The sequence below is a fragment of the Canis aureus genome, chromosome 37, assembly GCF_053574225.1.
Source record: "Canis aureus isolate CA01 chromosome 37, VMU_Caureus_v.1.0, whole genome shotgun sequence".
Lineage (NCBI taxonomy): Eukaryota > Metazoa > Chordata > Mammalia > Carnivora > Canidae > Canis > Canis aureus.
Window position 1 is genome coordinate 11,222,779 of NC_135647.1, and position 16,081 is coordinate 11,238,859.

Here is a 16,081-nt window from a genome sequence, read left to right on the forward strand (position 1 = left end):
CTGTTCAGAGCATCCTTTTCATGTTCTCAGGAGGCAAGGGCAGGAGGGGAAAATCTCTGCAATCTAAGACACACATTTACTTTCACATATAAATATCACAGCCGCTGGAAGGTTTCAAAAAACACAATGCGCAAATATTCAAAGAGCTACTTGTTTTGTTTTTCAACAGCGTTAATGTTATATTTTAGTAGAAAAGGCATCACATGACATGAGTGGTGGGAACTCGATCTGTGAATCGTCAGCATAGCTTTTCTTAAGAATACTTAAAATTGAGGATGGTGAAAGCAGGTAGGGAACAGGCGGAGAGAATTCAAATCAAACACCTACTATGCACAGGGGTAGTTAACTTCATTTTGCTATTTAAACAGCTCAAGAGGGGCAGCCCGGGTGGCTCAGTGGTTTAGCGCCGCCTTTGGCCCAGGGCATGATCCTGGAGTCCCAGGATCAAGTCCCACATTGGGCTCCCTGCATGGAGCCTGCTTCTCCCTCTGCCTGTGTCTCTGCCTCCCTCTCTCATGAATAAATAAATAAAATCTTTAAAAAAATAAATAAATAAACAGCTCAAGAACCTGAAGTTGGTATTTTGGAAGTGGGGAGAAAAACGAGCGGAGCTCAGAAAGGTTGAGTGACTTGCCTAAGGTCACACAGCAATAATGTTAGAACAAGATTTGAACCTTGGTTAAGGATACGCTCTAAAAATGCCTAGAAGCAGGGCGCCTGGGTGGCTCAGTGGTTGAGCGTCTGTCTGCCTTCGGCCCAGGGCGTGATCCCAGGATCCTGGGATCGAGTCCTGCATCAGGCTCCCTGCATGGAGCCTGCTTCTCCCTCTGCCTGTGTCTCTGCCTCTCTCTGTATGTCTCTCATGAATAAATAAACAAAATTTTTTTAAAAAGAAACCCTTTACTCACCACTTTTCTTTAAAAAAAAATTTTTTTAAATGTTTAGAAGCAAAAATAAAGAAAATTTAAAAAAACGTAAAAATGTATAGAAGCATACTTATCAGAACATGAGCCATGGTTATCTTAAGGGGCTAATGGTTGCAGTCATCTTTATATTTATCTGTATTATCTAACTTTTTCTAGGCTAAATCTATCTTGTTGGAGGATTTTTCAGGCCTCAAAAAAATTGAATTATCTGAATAACTTTGTTTAGGTCTCACTAAAGAATGGTCTAACTGCGTCTGAAGTGCTATATTAAATCATTACAATTTTCAGAAATTTGCTGATCCATCTTTACTTCTCTGCAGAGGGCTAGTGGGCCTGGGCGAGCACTAGTGACCAGGTGTGGAGAGGGGAGAAGGTTGGGGATTACTTTGAATTATCTGGATCCTTACCAGCCCTTCTCAATACAGAGCCTCCTAAGCCTCTTGATCTTTATAAAATACACTGATTAAAATGCTGGAGCTTGAGTCCAGAAGAGACCACAGTGACCCCACTCAACATAATCGCAAGACTTGTTTCTAGGTCCTGTAAAGCACCACAGAGTCTAAGGGAACGAATGCCTCCCCTTGTAACCGTGCATTGGGGACTGGCCATCCTCTCCCCACTGGAAGACATGAGTGGGGACCCCGTGAGGAAGGACAGAGGAGCGCTGGGGTGGGAGAACAAGCCAACCGGGTCCTGTACCAACCCTGGATCCTCTGTGATTTCAGCAAACCCTTCTTTATGGTTTTTGTGACCTCCTCGTTGTCTAAATGAGTGTGTGTGGGGAGAGGGGGTCAGTCAAGGGAAGACACGGAACACTGCAGAGGAAGACACCTTCGTTTGAACGTTGCCAGTAGTGACACTGGACAAGAACTTAAGATCCCGAAGCTTCAGTTCCCCAGCGGGCTGTGATGGCTAATTTTATGTGTCACCTTGACTGGGCCAGAGTGCCTAGGTAACTAGTCAAACATTAGTCTGGGTGTTTCTGGGAAGATTTCTTGGTTTCTTTTCTCTTCTCTTGTCCTTTCTTTCTTTCGATGATACTGACATTTGAATTGGTAGACTGAGTAAAGCAGATCGTCCTCCCCAATGTGGGAGAGTCCCATCTAATCAGTTGAAGGCTTGAACGGAACCAAAGGGCTGACCCTCCTCGAGTGTATTTTTTTTTTTTTTTTTTTAGTGTACTTTTCTTGACTGACTGAATGAACCTGGGCTTTTTTCTGCCTTTTAACTTCAACTGAAACATCGGCTCTTCCTGGTTCTCAGGCCCCCAGACTCGGACTGAAACTACAGCATCAGCTCGCCTGAAGTCCCTAGCCTGGCAACTCACCTTGCAGATATTGGGATTTCTTAATCCCCATAATCACGTGAACCAATTCCTTATAATAAATACTTCCTCAATCTCCTCTCTTGCCACCCGCCCCCCACCAACACACACACACCCTACTGGTTCTGTTTTTCTAGAGCACCCTAATACACCTGTCAAGTGACGGTAACTGCTAGTTTGGCAGGTTGTTCCAAGGATTAGAAATTATAAGTCTATGGTGCCTGGAAGGTACTAGATGCTCAATAAATAATAGTCCTTCCTTCTTCTGTTTCCACCTTTAAAATTCTCTTTTGTGGGAAGCCCTGGTGGCTCAGCAGTTTAGCACTGCCTTCGGCCCGGGGTGTGATCCTGGAGACCTGGGATCGAGTCCCATGTTGGGCTCCCCGTATGGCGCCTGCTTCTCCCTCTGCCTGTGTCTCTGCCTCTCTCTCCTTCTGTGTCTCTCATGAATAAATAAAATCTTTAAAAAATAAAATAAAATAAAAAAGAAAAAAAAAAGAAAAAAGAAAATTCTCTTTTGTGTGATGTCCCTAGCCGATGAGGAGACAAAACTAACCAGCCACACTTTAATCTTCACCTACACAGGGGGTGTCCTGAATTTACAGCTCTCTGCCTCTCAGAACCCCATGCCGGCCACAATAAATAGTAACCCAACTCAACCTGCTAACAGCCCCCTGCAGTGGCTTCCTTTTTCTGACTTTCAACAGCATGGATGTGCTAATTCAGCAACCAAAGTGTAATAGGAGACAGCTGGAAGGCAACTAGGCAGAGGAGCGAGATCCAAAATACCGGAGGGGTTTCCAGTGGGTTTAGGGATGAGTGGCAAGCGGGAGAAATCTGTTTGTGAAACGCTATCAGACAGAGGGACAGTAGTAGACAAGGCAACTCTGAACCCCAAGACTCTCGGCTGGCCAGGAGGAATGAGCTCAGGTCGAGAGGGCTGATCCCGTGTGAGTCCATGAACTTCGTCGGGTCTTATGGCTACACACTGAAGGTCTGGCCCTTTCTGGGAAATCTCTCACTGTTACTGAGAACCTGGGAGCACCCAACCACAAGCCTTGGGCGGTCACTGTCCCTAACTGACAAATTCAGAGAAGCCGTTCCCTGGGCGCCAGCAGGTAAGACCCAGCTCTGAACATGGACCCAACCAGGGTACGCTGAGCCTCCACTACAGAAACCAGCAGTTGTCACACTTGAGAGCACATCACAACGACGTGGAGGGCTTGTGACAACACACTCCTGGGACTCCCCTTCGGAGCTGCTGATTCCGTAGGTCTGGCCCAGGCCCCAGATTGTCCCACGAGTTCTCAGTTGATACTGATGTTGGGCACTACACCAAGAGAACTGCTAAAATAAGCTTATCAACGAGGTGGTGCTATGTAGAGAGAACCCAAGCTGATTTGCAGTGGCCGGTGGTGCAAGCAGAGCCTACCCCGGACCCCAAACTATGGTCCTATCAACTAAGCAGGTGTGAGATTTCTAGAAGGCTACAAAAGTGGGAACTCAGAACACGTTCACAGCAGAACCATTCATCTGACAGCTCGAGGATTTGGAAAAATAGTGGCCACTCAAGGAATATATATGGTACAGGGTCCGAATTCTGATGCAGACTCCTGATGGTGGAAACTGTCCTGTGATAGAGATCTATGATTAATTACGTATGGTACTTTTGTGGCCACCCTCTGAAAAGTCATATTTGCTAAGATGGGGTCCAGGCATGTCTTTTTAAGAAAGCTTCCCTGGTAATGCTCATGCAGCCAGCCCAGAACAAGGCCCCGGTGAACACCTGAGAGCCACTAGCATCCTGGAGACTGATGCTGTTTGCAGTGACTTGGGTCACTGCACTCAACCTTTTACACACAATAAATGGGTGTTCATTTGTGCTCTGGGGCAAAGCTCAAGGAAGGGGTAATGAGTACAGGGCCTCAGAATGCTCAGCAACCACAAAACCTTCGGTCATTTCAGTCATTCCCCTCTCCCTCTACTTCTAGCAGTAGATGCTCAATAAAAGTTTGCTCAGGGAATGGATGGATGGATGAAAACTTCGCAGGGAGCATTGGAAGGAGAATGGGAAATCTGCACTGGACTGTATGGTCAGGCCAGGCCCCTAGCTGTGATAAAACAACAGCTACAACACTCAGATGCTAAAATAAGGCTCAAAATGAGGGAAGGTGCAGGTAGGGCTTTTTAAAGAGTATTATTACTCTTTAAAGCAAGTCTAGAAACCACACATCAATGTACTGAAGTGCTGAGCTGAAGTCACCAAGGCATCATTCCACAGGAATATGTAATTTGATGCATTTGTAAATTTTTTTAAATCACCTATCAATTTGGGACGCCTGGATAGCTCAGCGGTTTAGCGCCTGCCTTCGGCCCAGGGCGTGATCCTGGAGTCCAGGGATTGAGTCCCACATCGGGCTCCCTGCATGGAGCCTGCTTTTCCCTCTGCCTGTGTCTCTGCCTCTGTGTGTGTGTGTGTGTGTGTGTGTGTGTGTGTGTGTGTGTCTCATGAATAAATAAATAAAATCTTTAAAAAAGAAATCACCTATCAATTTATTTAACGTGGGACCCTGGCTTAGGAACTGTACCAAGGTATGAGGATTTATTTTAATATATTCCATGAGTCAACTTTGTTATAGAACCACTAAAATTACACCATGAATTCAGAATTTGTAAAAAAAAAAAAACAAAAAAAAAAAAAAGAAAAGAAATTATATATATTATATATACACACACATATAAGTGGAAGCCATAGTTGTGAGTTTGTCCTATTTATCCCACAAGTTCTGTCCTGTTCTGAGCATTTTATCTGGAAGGGGAGAGCTAGGATACGTCCTTTTGACTGTGAATGGTAGTCGCATCAGTAAAGGTGGTGCAGAACGGTGGCTACGTCGAGGACGGATACTAACTTGGCACTCATTCATTCACTCAATCCTGAATGTTCAGTGGCTGAGTCTCAGGCTGCGGTCCTAGAACTTCGTGGAAGTGCTGTTAGATCACTGCCTCAGCCTCTCCTCACCTCTATCCATAGGTTTCTCAACCCACAGAAATCCCACCTCTGCCCCCAACACACCACTGATGTGCTCTCAGTCGGGCAACCCATGACCGGTGTCTGGCAGCATGACAGCACCGCAGATGTGATAAGCCAAGATGAGGTCATCTGGAGGAGGTGACCCATAATCCAACACGACTGGTGTCCTTACAAATAGGAAAAATGTGGACATGCAAGCACACGCACACAGGGAGGACACCACATGAAGATGGGAGCTATGGTGCCACCAGCCAAGGAAACACCAGAAGCTCTGGAGCTTGGGAACACAGACTTCCCATAGCCCTGGGGACCCTGCTGACACCTGGATCTCAGACTTCCGGCCTCCAGACCCACGAGACAGTGGGTTTCTCTTCTTCAATCCATGCAGGCCGGGGTGCTCTGTAGCCAACTCTTACATGGCCCTCCCATCCTCTCCAAGCTCCACACAGACCCCCCAACACCTCGCCGACAGTCTGCAGTTGTTACTGACCAATGTGCCTGCCTCCCTTGGTGCAGAGTAAGTGGGGAGCAGGGCCTGGGTCTCTGCCATATGTCACTGCTGTGACCAAGGTGCCCGGGTCATGGCCAGGCCCACTGGGATGCCATCTGGATGGAGGGCAGCCAGGAAACAGGCTTCCTCGGGGTCGAGGAGCAGGGGACTCCCTGTAGCCCCGGGGGTTCCCAAGCCAGCTCCCTGCCCCGCCAGAGACTTACGGAGATGATGTGACCCTTCAGGCCGTGGGCAGAGTCCGCACACTCGATCACAGCACTGAGCTGGGGGTAGCCCACCCCCGTCTTGGTGCGGGTGGTACACACGGAACCTAGGTGGCAGGAGAAGGGGACCCAAAGAGAGATGGTTGAGAAAGTGCAGGTGGTGACACAAGATGAGCCCCTGCCACCAGCACTCACCCTCACCCCAATTTCCTGGGGGTGATCTTCCTTTCCATGGGGGGAGGGGAGTGGTAATAACCACACCATCTGGGCACATCCCTTCTGGTCCTCATCACGGTCAACCACTGATGCCCAGATGCCCTCTGCCCCACGCCCCGTCACCATCACCCGCCTGTGACATCACCCCCTCCTCTGCCTGCTTACACTACTCCCATCCTTCTCCTGTGTCCCTCGCTTGTCTGCAAAACCACTCTATACTTCAAGGGACCCCTCAGGCTCCTCCCACAGCCTCTTGACCTTCAACTTTTGTCAAATTTCCAGTTTCTCTGAGCCTCTCGGCCTTGCCTATGGAATGGAAATGGAAACGCTGACAGCACCAGGCTGTGGTGGAGAGTAAGTGGCTGGACAGGTGAAAACTGCTGGGCCTGCACCCCCAGTAGGCCCTGGAGAGGAGGGGGCGCCACTTACCCCATTTCTGCACCCTCTCCCACCCAGTCCCGTCCTCGATGGACCCCAGCCTCTTCAGCTGCATGATTGGCCACCCTGCCCAGGGTCCCCATCCAGCCTGGGCTGCAGAATCAGCTTCCATTTCAGGACCAGCCACCTGGACCCCTGCGCCCCTCCTTGACCTCTGCCTTTCCCACGGTCATCCCCTGTCCTGGTGGACCCATCTACAGAGTAGCGTCCCAGCTCAGTCCAGGCTAAGTCATGCCCAGAGCACCACCATCTCCAGCACACGACCCCTTGGCTCAAGTCCTGTCCCTCCCTCCCAGCCAATGAGCACCCCTTGTACCCGAACATCACGCAGGACAAACTCCCGAATGTCCAGCTGCCGCCTACCTCTGCCATCTGTCTCTCCCTCCTGCTCCCCACACTCCAGCCTCTCCCACCTTCCAGGTCCTCTGGCAGAGGGGATTCTCTGTACATGCTGTACTTTCTGTCTAAGGCCTCCCTATGCACCAACCCCTGGTCTGGCCAATGCTTCTCATCTTTCAGGCTTTATCTTAAATGTCACTACCTCGGGGGAGTTGTTCTCCACAGGTATTCACTTCAAAAAGAGGCATTAAATAATTATTTGTTTAAGAATGCAGGGGATCTGTTTTCTCTGCTGGATGGTAAGCTCCACGGACAGTCATTGTTGTAGATCCAGTGCTGAGAATAGAGCCTTGTACATAAGCAGGTGGCTATAAATAGTCACCAAAAGAATGCGTGAACTTAAGAATAGATGAGTCACCCACATGCCTGTGGCTACACTGTTTCCCAGCTCAATCAATGGGGCTGAACTCCACTGCCATTAGGACCAGGCACCAGGAACCCCAGCCTCCTCTCCTGCCCACCCCCTCAGATCTCTCCCCAGCTCTTCCGGGACAGGACCGGACAGAGAACCAGGTCTAGAATTCCAGGTCTGGAGGGGCGCCTGGGTGGCTCAGCGGTTAAGCATCCGCCTTCAGCCCAGGGCGTGATCCTGGAGTCCCGGGACCTTGGAGTCCTGCATTGGGCTCCCCACTTCTCCCTCTGCTTGTGTCTCTGCCTCTCTCTGGGTCTCTCATGGATAGATAGGTAAATAAATAAATAAAATCTTTAAAAAATAATAATAATTCCAGGCCTGGATTCCACAAGAAAAACCAGAAGGCTGGGGGAGACCCCTTTCCTCCTGCATCCATCCTCTGCCGGGCATGAGAAGCCAGCTCCTGATGTCCATCCTTAAGTGTGCTGCTCACAGCCCTGGAGCCAGCAAGCTCCTGTCCCCACCAAAGCGCCCTCTGCCCGAGCCACTAGACCCGCATTGTGCAAGGCTGAACTCATTTCCTAATTTCTGGTTCGTAACTGGCTTCTCTCCTCTCCCACTCCACAGCCAGATCCTCGCAGGAAGGCAGGGATCACCCTCCCTGGAAAGAGCCAAGGAAGAGAGACCTACAGAGGTCAGGCCAATCATCCTCCCTGGAAAGAGCCAAGGAAGAACTTGCAAACAAGGCATGGGAATGGCCTTGATCAAGGCTCACGGCAAAAGGAGAAAACTGAATATGCCGCTTCCCCCAGGGGCAGGGGCAGGTGCCCATTCTTCACGCTGTCATTCACAGAGAGAGAACCCCCAGTGTTTTTTACTCTGAAGAATTCATGACATTTATTTATTTTAAAAGATTTTATTTATTTATTCATGAGAGAGACAGAGAGAGAGAGAGAGAGGCAGAGACACAGGCAGAGGGAAAAGCAAGCTCCATGCAGGGAGCCCGACATGGGACTCGATCCCGGGACTCCAGGATCACACCCTGGGCTGAAGGCAGTGCTAAACCGCTGAGCCACCCGGGCTGCCCCAAATTCATGATATTTAAATGTAATCTCCAATCAGTTTAAAGAAGTGGCTCGGAAAAAGCTCCTTACTTTTTAGTCCCATCCGTTCTAATAGAAAGCCCTGCCAGGGCTGAGGTTGGGCGCTGGGTGGGTGGTACACGCAGCACGATGGGAGGACCACACCTCTTCTGGGGAAACAGCTTATACGCAGAGAATGTGCAGGAGAGAAACAAGTACAGCCGAACGCTCAGGATTACATCAAGTGCATCAAGAACAGCTCTGAGAGCCAAGGCGGCCGCCTCCACACCTTGACATCCTGTACAGCACGCACCCAGCACAACGGCAGCTAGTAGACACCCAGCTGCTATTTCTGATTAAACAGGTGCCCGGGGACTGTCCTGCTTTTGGAAGAGTCTTCCTGGCCTATTAACAGCCTATTCTATTCTTAGTTCCGTCTATTACAGCCCATGCTAAGTGGGGAGCTCCTTGTAAGAACTGGGTCTTAGTCTCTCTTTGAATTTCCAAAAATGACCAACACTCAGTAAAAACCAGGGTTGTTGGGCAGCCTGTGTGGCTCAGTGGTTTAGCGCCACCTTCGGCCCCAGGGTGTGATCCTGGAGACCCGGGATCGAGTCCCACGTCGGGCACCCTGCGTGGAGCCTGCTTCTCTCTCTGCCTGTGTCTCTGCCTCTCTGTCTCTCATGAATAAATAAATAAAATCTTTAAAAAAAAAAAAAACAGAGTTGTCTTCTCTCTTGCTTGGAATATGTTATGAATTGCCTCAAGAGGCAATATCAAAAGCCCAATCCTGAGAACTTCCCTGTAGGTCACTCAAGTACGCTGGTGAGCCTACAAGACTTCTTCCCTAAGAAGGGATGACTCTCTTCATATATATACATCCTGCTCCCTCAAGGCTGATGATTGTGCCGAGTCACAACACAACCATGTCTTCTGCCTCCAGAATCCATTCCCACACTCTTCTCACACGGCTTTATGGTTTGCTTCCTTTTTCGGTAGTGTTCTTTTGGGTGGGCGGTATTTTAAAAATCTTTGCTGTGTTTTTTTTTTAAACTCCCAACTGAAAAATGTATATCTTCTTTCCTCCTCTCCAACTTTAGTGTTTGTTTAGTAGAAAGATGTGCAAGGAAGAATCTGAAAACATGAAAGCTCATGCTCACGCATAACCAAAGGGGAAGGTGAATGCCAAATTGGCCCAGGAGACAATGGAGCTGGCCAATCTAAGGACAGAAAGGCCCTGCCTGGGGCACCTGGGTGGCTCAGTGGTTGAGTGTCTGCCTTTGGCTCAGCGCGTGATCCCAGGTTCCTGGGATCAAGTCCCGCATTGGGCTACCCGCAGGGAACCTGCTTCTCCCTCTGCCTATGGCTCTGCCTCTCTCTGTGTGTCTCTCATGAATAAATAAGGTCTTAAAAAAAAAAAAGAAAAAGAAAGAAAAAGAAGTGCCCTAGCTTGTCCCTCCACTGAAGACGCCAATGGGTGGTCCTAGGAGAGGCTGCCCAAGAGGCTATGGGCAAAATCTGAAATGGATAAGTATCAGGTGTGGATCCAGGGGTGGTAACGAGTGGGCCGTGGGTCAAATTCAAATGTGGGCTCAGCTTCCTGCCTATGTGCACTGTCTAGGGGCCATCAAACCTTCAAAGAAACTTGAGTCATCTGTGTCCATTAACTGTCCCCTTGATTCTTCAACCCCCTTGCTTTCTTCTTCAAGGTATATGGGGTCATTAAGGAAATCTGCATTCTCTTCCTCCACTCCAGCACTCTGAAACCAGGACCTCACATTCTACCCACACCCCAGCTCCTTTAAGACGTTCCCTGGATCAGAAAGAGACCCCATGATATGTTCTAAAAGAGCTTCTTTTGGAAGCTCAACTTCCAAAAGTGGTGTGATGCTTCTAAAAGAAATGGGCTTTATGCTTGTGGCCGGGTCACCCATGGGCTCCCTTCTGGCCACATCTCCAACCTCCCCAAACACCCCACTCACCCCCGCAGCACCCCACCACACAGCCTCCGCTGTGCTTCCCAGCAAGTCTTACCTGGTCCGACACCCACTTTGATTATGTCCGCTCCAGAAAGAATAAGCTCTTCCACCATCTCCCCTGTTACCACGTTCCCTGCCTGAGACAGAAAGAACACAGCCCATGGTCACAAACTATTCCCGGTAATACAAAGATGAGTGAGTGAGGGGCCACGCACCTGGACACATGGTCAAACACATCCTGAAGCCATCAGGAGGCCTGGGGGGGCAAAAGTGGGGTGGGCAATGGACTGCATCTAGATTCACTGAATCTAGGTCTGAATTCTAGATCAAATCTGAAGCTGGTGGGTCAAGATACTTCCCTGGTTTCCTGCTCTACTGACTAGGAACACAGAATGTGACACCTGAGACCACATTTGGGGGAGCTGACAGCAGGAGAAGGTATGCCAGGTGTCTAATTGTCGTACTACAAAAGACCAGAGACTTGCTGGGGCAGAGCTTCTGAACATGTCTGTGATGGACAAAATCCTACAGAGAACCCAAATACAGAAAATAAGCAACGAACCGCTTGGTCAGATGATTATCATCTCCACTGTCTGGCATAAAACGTCTCAGGGACTCTAATACCCCTGAAGAACTGTTAGGAACTCCAGGGGCTCAGGATTACAAACCCCAGTGATCATCACACAGACAGAAGTGCCTGGGTGTCCACCCCAGGGTTGGTGGTTCCCACCTGGACACCAAAGGACACATGAGCCTTTAGGGAACAACAGCACCGAAGCTTGCTCTGATTTCAGAACACGAGGCTGTGGCCCTAAGAACAAACACGGAAGCCAGAATGTGGCAGAGGCTGACAACTGAAAGGATGCATCTGATTTGAAGCTTAGACAAGCTGCAGGAGCCAAGGAGCATGAAAATAGACCTTTTTATTATGACTCATTGCCCTGTGGATTCTTCAGCTGGTCCATGGGGTACCTCGTAAGATGCCTGACTGAATTCTCACAATGGTACGAAGTCTAAATTTGGGAAATGCATCCCTTTTTTTTTTTTTGCATTGAAGCCCCAGTGTCCTTTCATTGAGTTCATTCCTGGGCTTGGTGAGGATGGGTCTTGGGTGGGTATTTTCCTATTTTAACTTGACAAAGTGACTTTTAACTCTATATGAAAGTATCTTAAAAAGATTGATGAGGACGGCTCAAAGCTACTCTAATTCAACAGCCAATGGAAAATGGAAACATGCTAGACAGTTTAGGAAAAGGACCAGTTTATTGAGAATATCATGCATGATGAGAGCAGCATCACATGCTGATGAAGAGGAGAACAAGGTTTCAACAGAGCTGGGGAAAAGGATCTTCAGAAACAAGATATAAATTCTCATTCAGGGGCACCTGGGTGGCTCAGTGGTTGAACATCTGCCTTCGGCTCAGGGCCAGGGTCCTGGGAATGATTCCCACATCGGGGTCCCTGTGGGGAACCTGCTTCTCCTTCTGCCTATGTCTCTGCCTCTCTCTGTGTGTCTCTCATGAATAAACAAAGAAAATTGTTTAAAAAATAAAAATAAAGAAATAAATTCTCATTCATACTTTTCCCCAAAACTAGCTTCACGCGGATTCAAGAGTTAAATGAAAGGTTGTGCTCTCACTGAGGAATCACTGAATTCTCTCTCTGAAACTAATGATATGCTATATTAAAGCTTAAAAATTGTATTAAATTTAAATAAATAAAAATAAATAACAAAAGTTGTGCCTCCCCCCATATTTAGACTACCCTGAAGATTTGTAATTACCATAAAAGTGGAAAAAAAGATGTGTACACACACACACACACACACTCATACAATCAACAAAAGTCAGAGAAAACGTGGCAGAGAAAAATCCTGCAATTATGACAAAGGTTACTAATATAAAAGCTCTCCCAAATCTGCAAAAGAAATGTTAACACCTCAGATTAACTGCCAAAGGATGTGAACAAACTAAAAATAGAATTAAAGTAGACAATGAACACAGGGAAAGTGTTCACCCTCACTAATCATCACATTTAAAATCAGAGATCAAAAAAATAAAATAAAATAAAATAAAATAAAATAAAATAAAATAAAATAAAATAAAATAAAATAAAATAAAATCAGAGATCACTGAGGTAGTACTTTTCACTTAAATTATCAAGGACTACAATCACTTAATACCAAAGAGGAAGAAGACACTATTTTTCTCTGCCCGTGCAAGGTCTCCTGTAGTACAAGTTTTCCTAGAAAGCAATTTGTCCATACAGAGCAAATGCAAAAATACGCATATTCTCTCATCTAGTAGGTGTACTTCCAGGATCCTCTCCAGAGGGAATAATCGTAGCTGAGCTCAAAGATTTAACTACAAGAATGTATATTCTTTCTAACAGCACAAAACTGCAAATGTATTACCCAAAATGGTAATGTTCAACAATCTGATGTTTTTCAGCTACATGAGGTTTTTAAGATTGGACTGCTTAATCGCTTTCAGTATCATGTTAGGGAAAGGAGAAGAAAACAATAAGATGGGCAGCCTGGGTGGCTCAGTGGTTTAGTGCTGCCTTTGGCCCAGGGCATGATTCTGGAGTCCCAGGATCGAGTCCCATGTCGGGCTCCCTGCATGGAGCCTGCTTCTCCCTCCGCCTGTGTCCCTCCCTGCCTCTCTCTCTCTCTCTCTCTCATGAATAAATAAAATCTTAAAAAAAAAAGAAAAAGAAAACAGCAGGATCTCAATTTTGTTAAAAACAACAATGATGTGGGACACCTGAGTGGCTCAGCAGTTAAGCATCTGCCTTCAGCTCAGGGCGTGATCCCGGGGTCCAGGGATCGAGTCCCACACTGGGTTCCCTGCATGGAGCCTGCTTCTCCTTCTGCCTGTGTCTCTGCTTCTCTCTCTGTGTCTCTCAGGAACAAATAAATAAAATTAAAAAAAAATTTTTTTAAATAAATAAAGTAAAAACAACAATGAAAAAAAAAAACCCCAAGTATATGTCTATGTGAAAACATACACCAAGAAGCTAACAAATTATGTATAAATGAAAGAATTACACAACTTTTACTTAATTTTCTTCTTTAAAATTTTCTGGATTTTACAGTAGGAACTTCATTACTTTTTATTTTTTTAAAGATTTATTTATTTGAGAGAGAGAGAGAGCGAGTGAGAGAGCACAAGCGGGAGGGGGAGAGGGAGAGGGAGAAAGAATCCCAAACAGATTCCTGACTGAGCATGGAGCCTGATGCCAAGACTCGATCCCAGGACCCTGACGTCATGACCTGAACCAAAACCAAGAGTTGGATGCTTAACCGACTGGGCCACCCAGGTGCCCCAGGAACTACATGACTTTTATAACTAAACTCATGGCTGAGTTTTGAGTTTTATTTTGTTTTAGCACAAGGACCAACATAAACTTTGTAGCCGAGAAAGAATAGGAACCTGAGAAACAAGACTCCAAGCTCTCAATTCTTCCTCGCTGATGATCTTACTAAAGAAGAAAGCCTTTTTTAAATTTTAAAAATAAAATAAAAATCAATTCTAAAAATGAAAATACATACATACATACACATATACATACATGATTCAGAGGAAGTTACTCTGAGCTCCCCACATAGCACCCTGTTCTGGTGCTGCCAACAAATCATTTTGTTCTAAAGGGCCTACACTTTATTCAAGATAAATGAATCCGAGTCAGTTCGTGATGGATGTATCAGGGCCAACCACGTAGATTCAAAGTAAGTTTAAAAGCAAGAGGAAGGGCAGCCCCGGTGGCTCAGCGGTTTAGCGCTGCCTTTGGCCCGGGGTGTGATCCTGGAGACCCGGGATCGAGTCCCACATCGGGCTCCCTGCATGGAGCCTGCTTCTCCCTCTGCCTGTGCCTCTGCCTCTCTCTCTCTCTCTCTCTCTCTGTGTCTCTCATGAATAAATAAAATCTTTCAAAAAAAAAAAAAGCAGGAGGAAGGTGACCCTGTCCTGGTGGCCGGAGGCTTGCACAGGTGTCCACGTCCCCCCTCGGCCACCTGTGTGGCTCTTTAACTGGGGTTGAAAGGCAGTCACTGCAGAGAAGCTGCTGTATGGGAAAACCCAGAGTGACCAAGAAACACTTCCAGCATGATGACAACTCAACAAGAATGCTGAAGAAAAAGGCAGGATGGGTGAGTTTCCATTTGTAGGAGCAAAAGAGCGGCCTCATCAAAGGGGAAGCCAGAGGAAGGCAAAACTAGGGAGGGGAAGAGAAAGGCAAAAATCAAACATGAGAAGGACAGCAGGACATGATCAGGCCCAGGGCTGGCCCCAGGCCCCGCCCAGGAAGCAGTGCCTGGGGCGATTTGGGGTGCTGTGAGGGTGATGCTGGGGTATGGAGCCGGCCAGGGCGATTAGGGAGGATCCAGCCTATCTGGGCCTGAAACACCTCCTGTGTGGCGCAGATAGCACGGCCAGAACGTGGCGCACCTGTAGTACATGCTCATTGCCCAGGCATTTGTGACAAAGCACAAGCTCTGGACTCTCCAAGGAGGTGGGTCCCAAGGAACCATACCCCCACCCCGACACTTCTCTAACTCCTATGCTCTGCTGGCAACCACTGCCCCTCCAAAGTCAAGGAGAAGAGTGGAGGCCCAGGGAAAAGAATATAAAAAGCAACACGACTAAAGGGGTCCTCTGGGCCAAAACCAAAACCAAGACCATTTTGCCCCAATTTTTCCAGCTTTCCTTTAGACCCAGACATCTAAGTCACAGTTAAGTTCAGAAAGACCTGGGGTCTACTGGCAGATCTTCACGTACCAGGCAACTAGGAAAGAACCCTGCGTCTCCATTTCTCCTGTTATGACCTGGGACCAGCCACACCCACTCGTGTTGTCACGATAAGGTTTACAAAGAAAGTTCTATTCAATTCCTAGTACAGAGCCCAGCTCTCAGTTTTGTGCTCAGTGAAATGTTAGGTCCCTCCACTTTAGAAGAATGGTTTCTATAATATTGCTCTTCTGCTCCCCCTCTTTTTTTTTTTTTTTTGACTTCATTGTGGTCAAATACAAGGAACATAAAACTTACTGTTTTTAGCGATTTTTAAGCAGACAATGCTGTGCAGTCACCACCACCATCCGTCTCTAAAACTTTGCAACATCCCTAACTGAAATTCAGTACCTATTACACAGTAACTTCTCTACCCACCTTTTATTGGCTCTGCTGAGGACCCCTAACAAGAAAAATCCTTTCTATAGGATGATATAAGGCAGAGGCTGGCAAACAGCAACAGGTTGCATCTGGCCTGTGGAGCAGTTTGCCAACTCCTGACATACAGTGCTGATATGCTGTTGCTAGTACCTTCTCCTAGGCACACAGAAATGTCCCTACACCTGCCTGTGGAAGCAGGAAGCAAGAGAAGCTATCAAGGTAATGCCCATCTTTTATGGTGCATTAAACTAAGTTTACTACGGAACTCCCAAAGATAAACATCACCTGGATCTGAGGCCCTTCATAGCTTCTGCCAAGTTCCAGTTCACACTAGTTCCAGAAAGAGGGTAAAATCAGGAAATCCAGGCAACTCAGCCTAAAGGGCGCTGTCCGGCTAACCACTCCCTTGGACTTCAGCGAGGCTGGCTCCACACTCCACAGGTGAGGCTGCC

At 47.4% G+C, this 16,081-nt stretch overlaps 1 protein-coding gene across 1 annotated transcript in view; it reads right to left on the bottom strand.

Annotated features, from left to right (window-relative positions):
* Positions 1–16,081, bottom strand: part of GMPR (guanosine monophosphate reductase) — a 47,119-nt gene that overhangs the window by 11,414 nt on the left and 19,624 nt on the right. Inside the window, exons 5-6 of the mRNA XM_077886367.1 lie at positions 10,517–10,598; positions 5,996–6,102 (exon numbers count right to left, since the gene is read on the bottom strand). Of these exons, the coding sequence (XP_077742493.1) occupies positions 5,996–6,102; positions 10,517–10,598 (189 nt within the window). The remainder of the gene's footprint in view (positions 1–5,995; positions 6,103–10,516; positions 10,599–16,081) is intronic.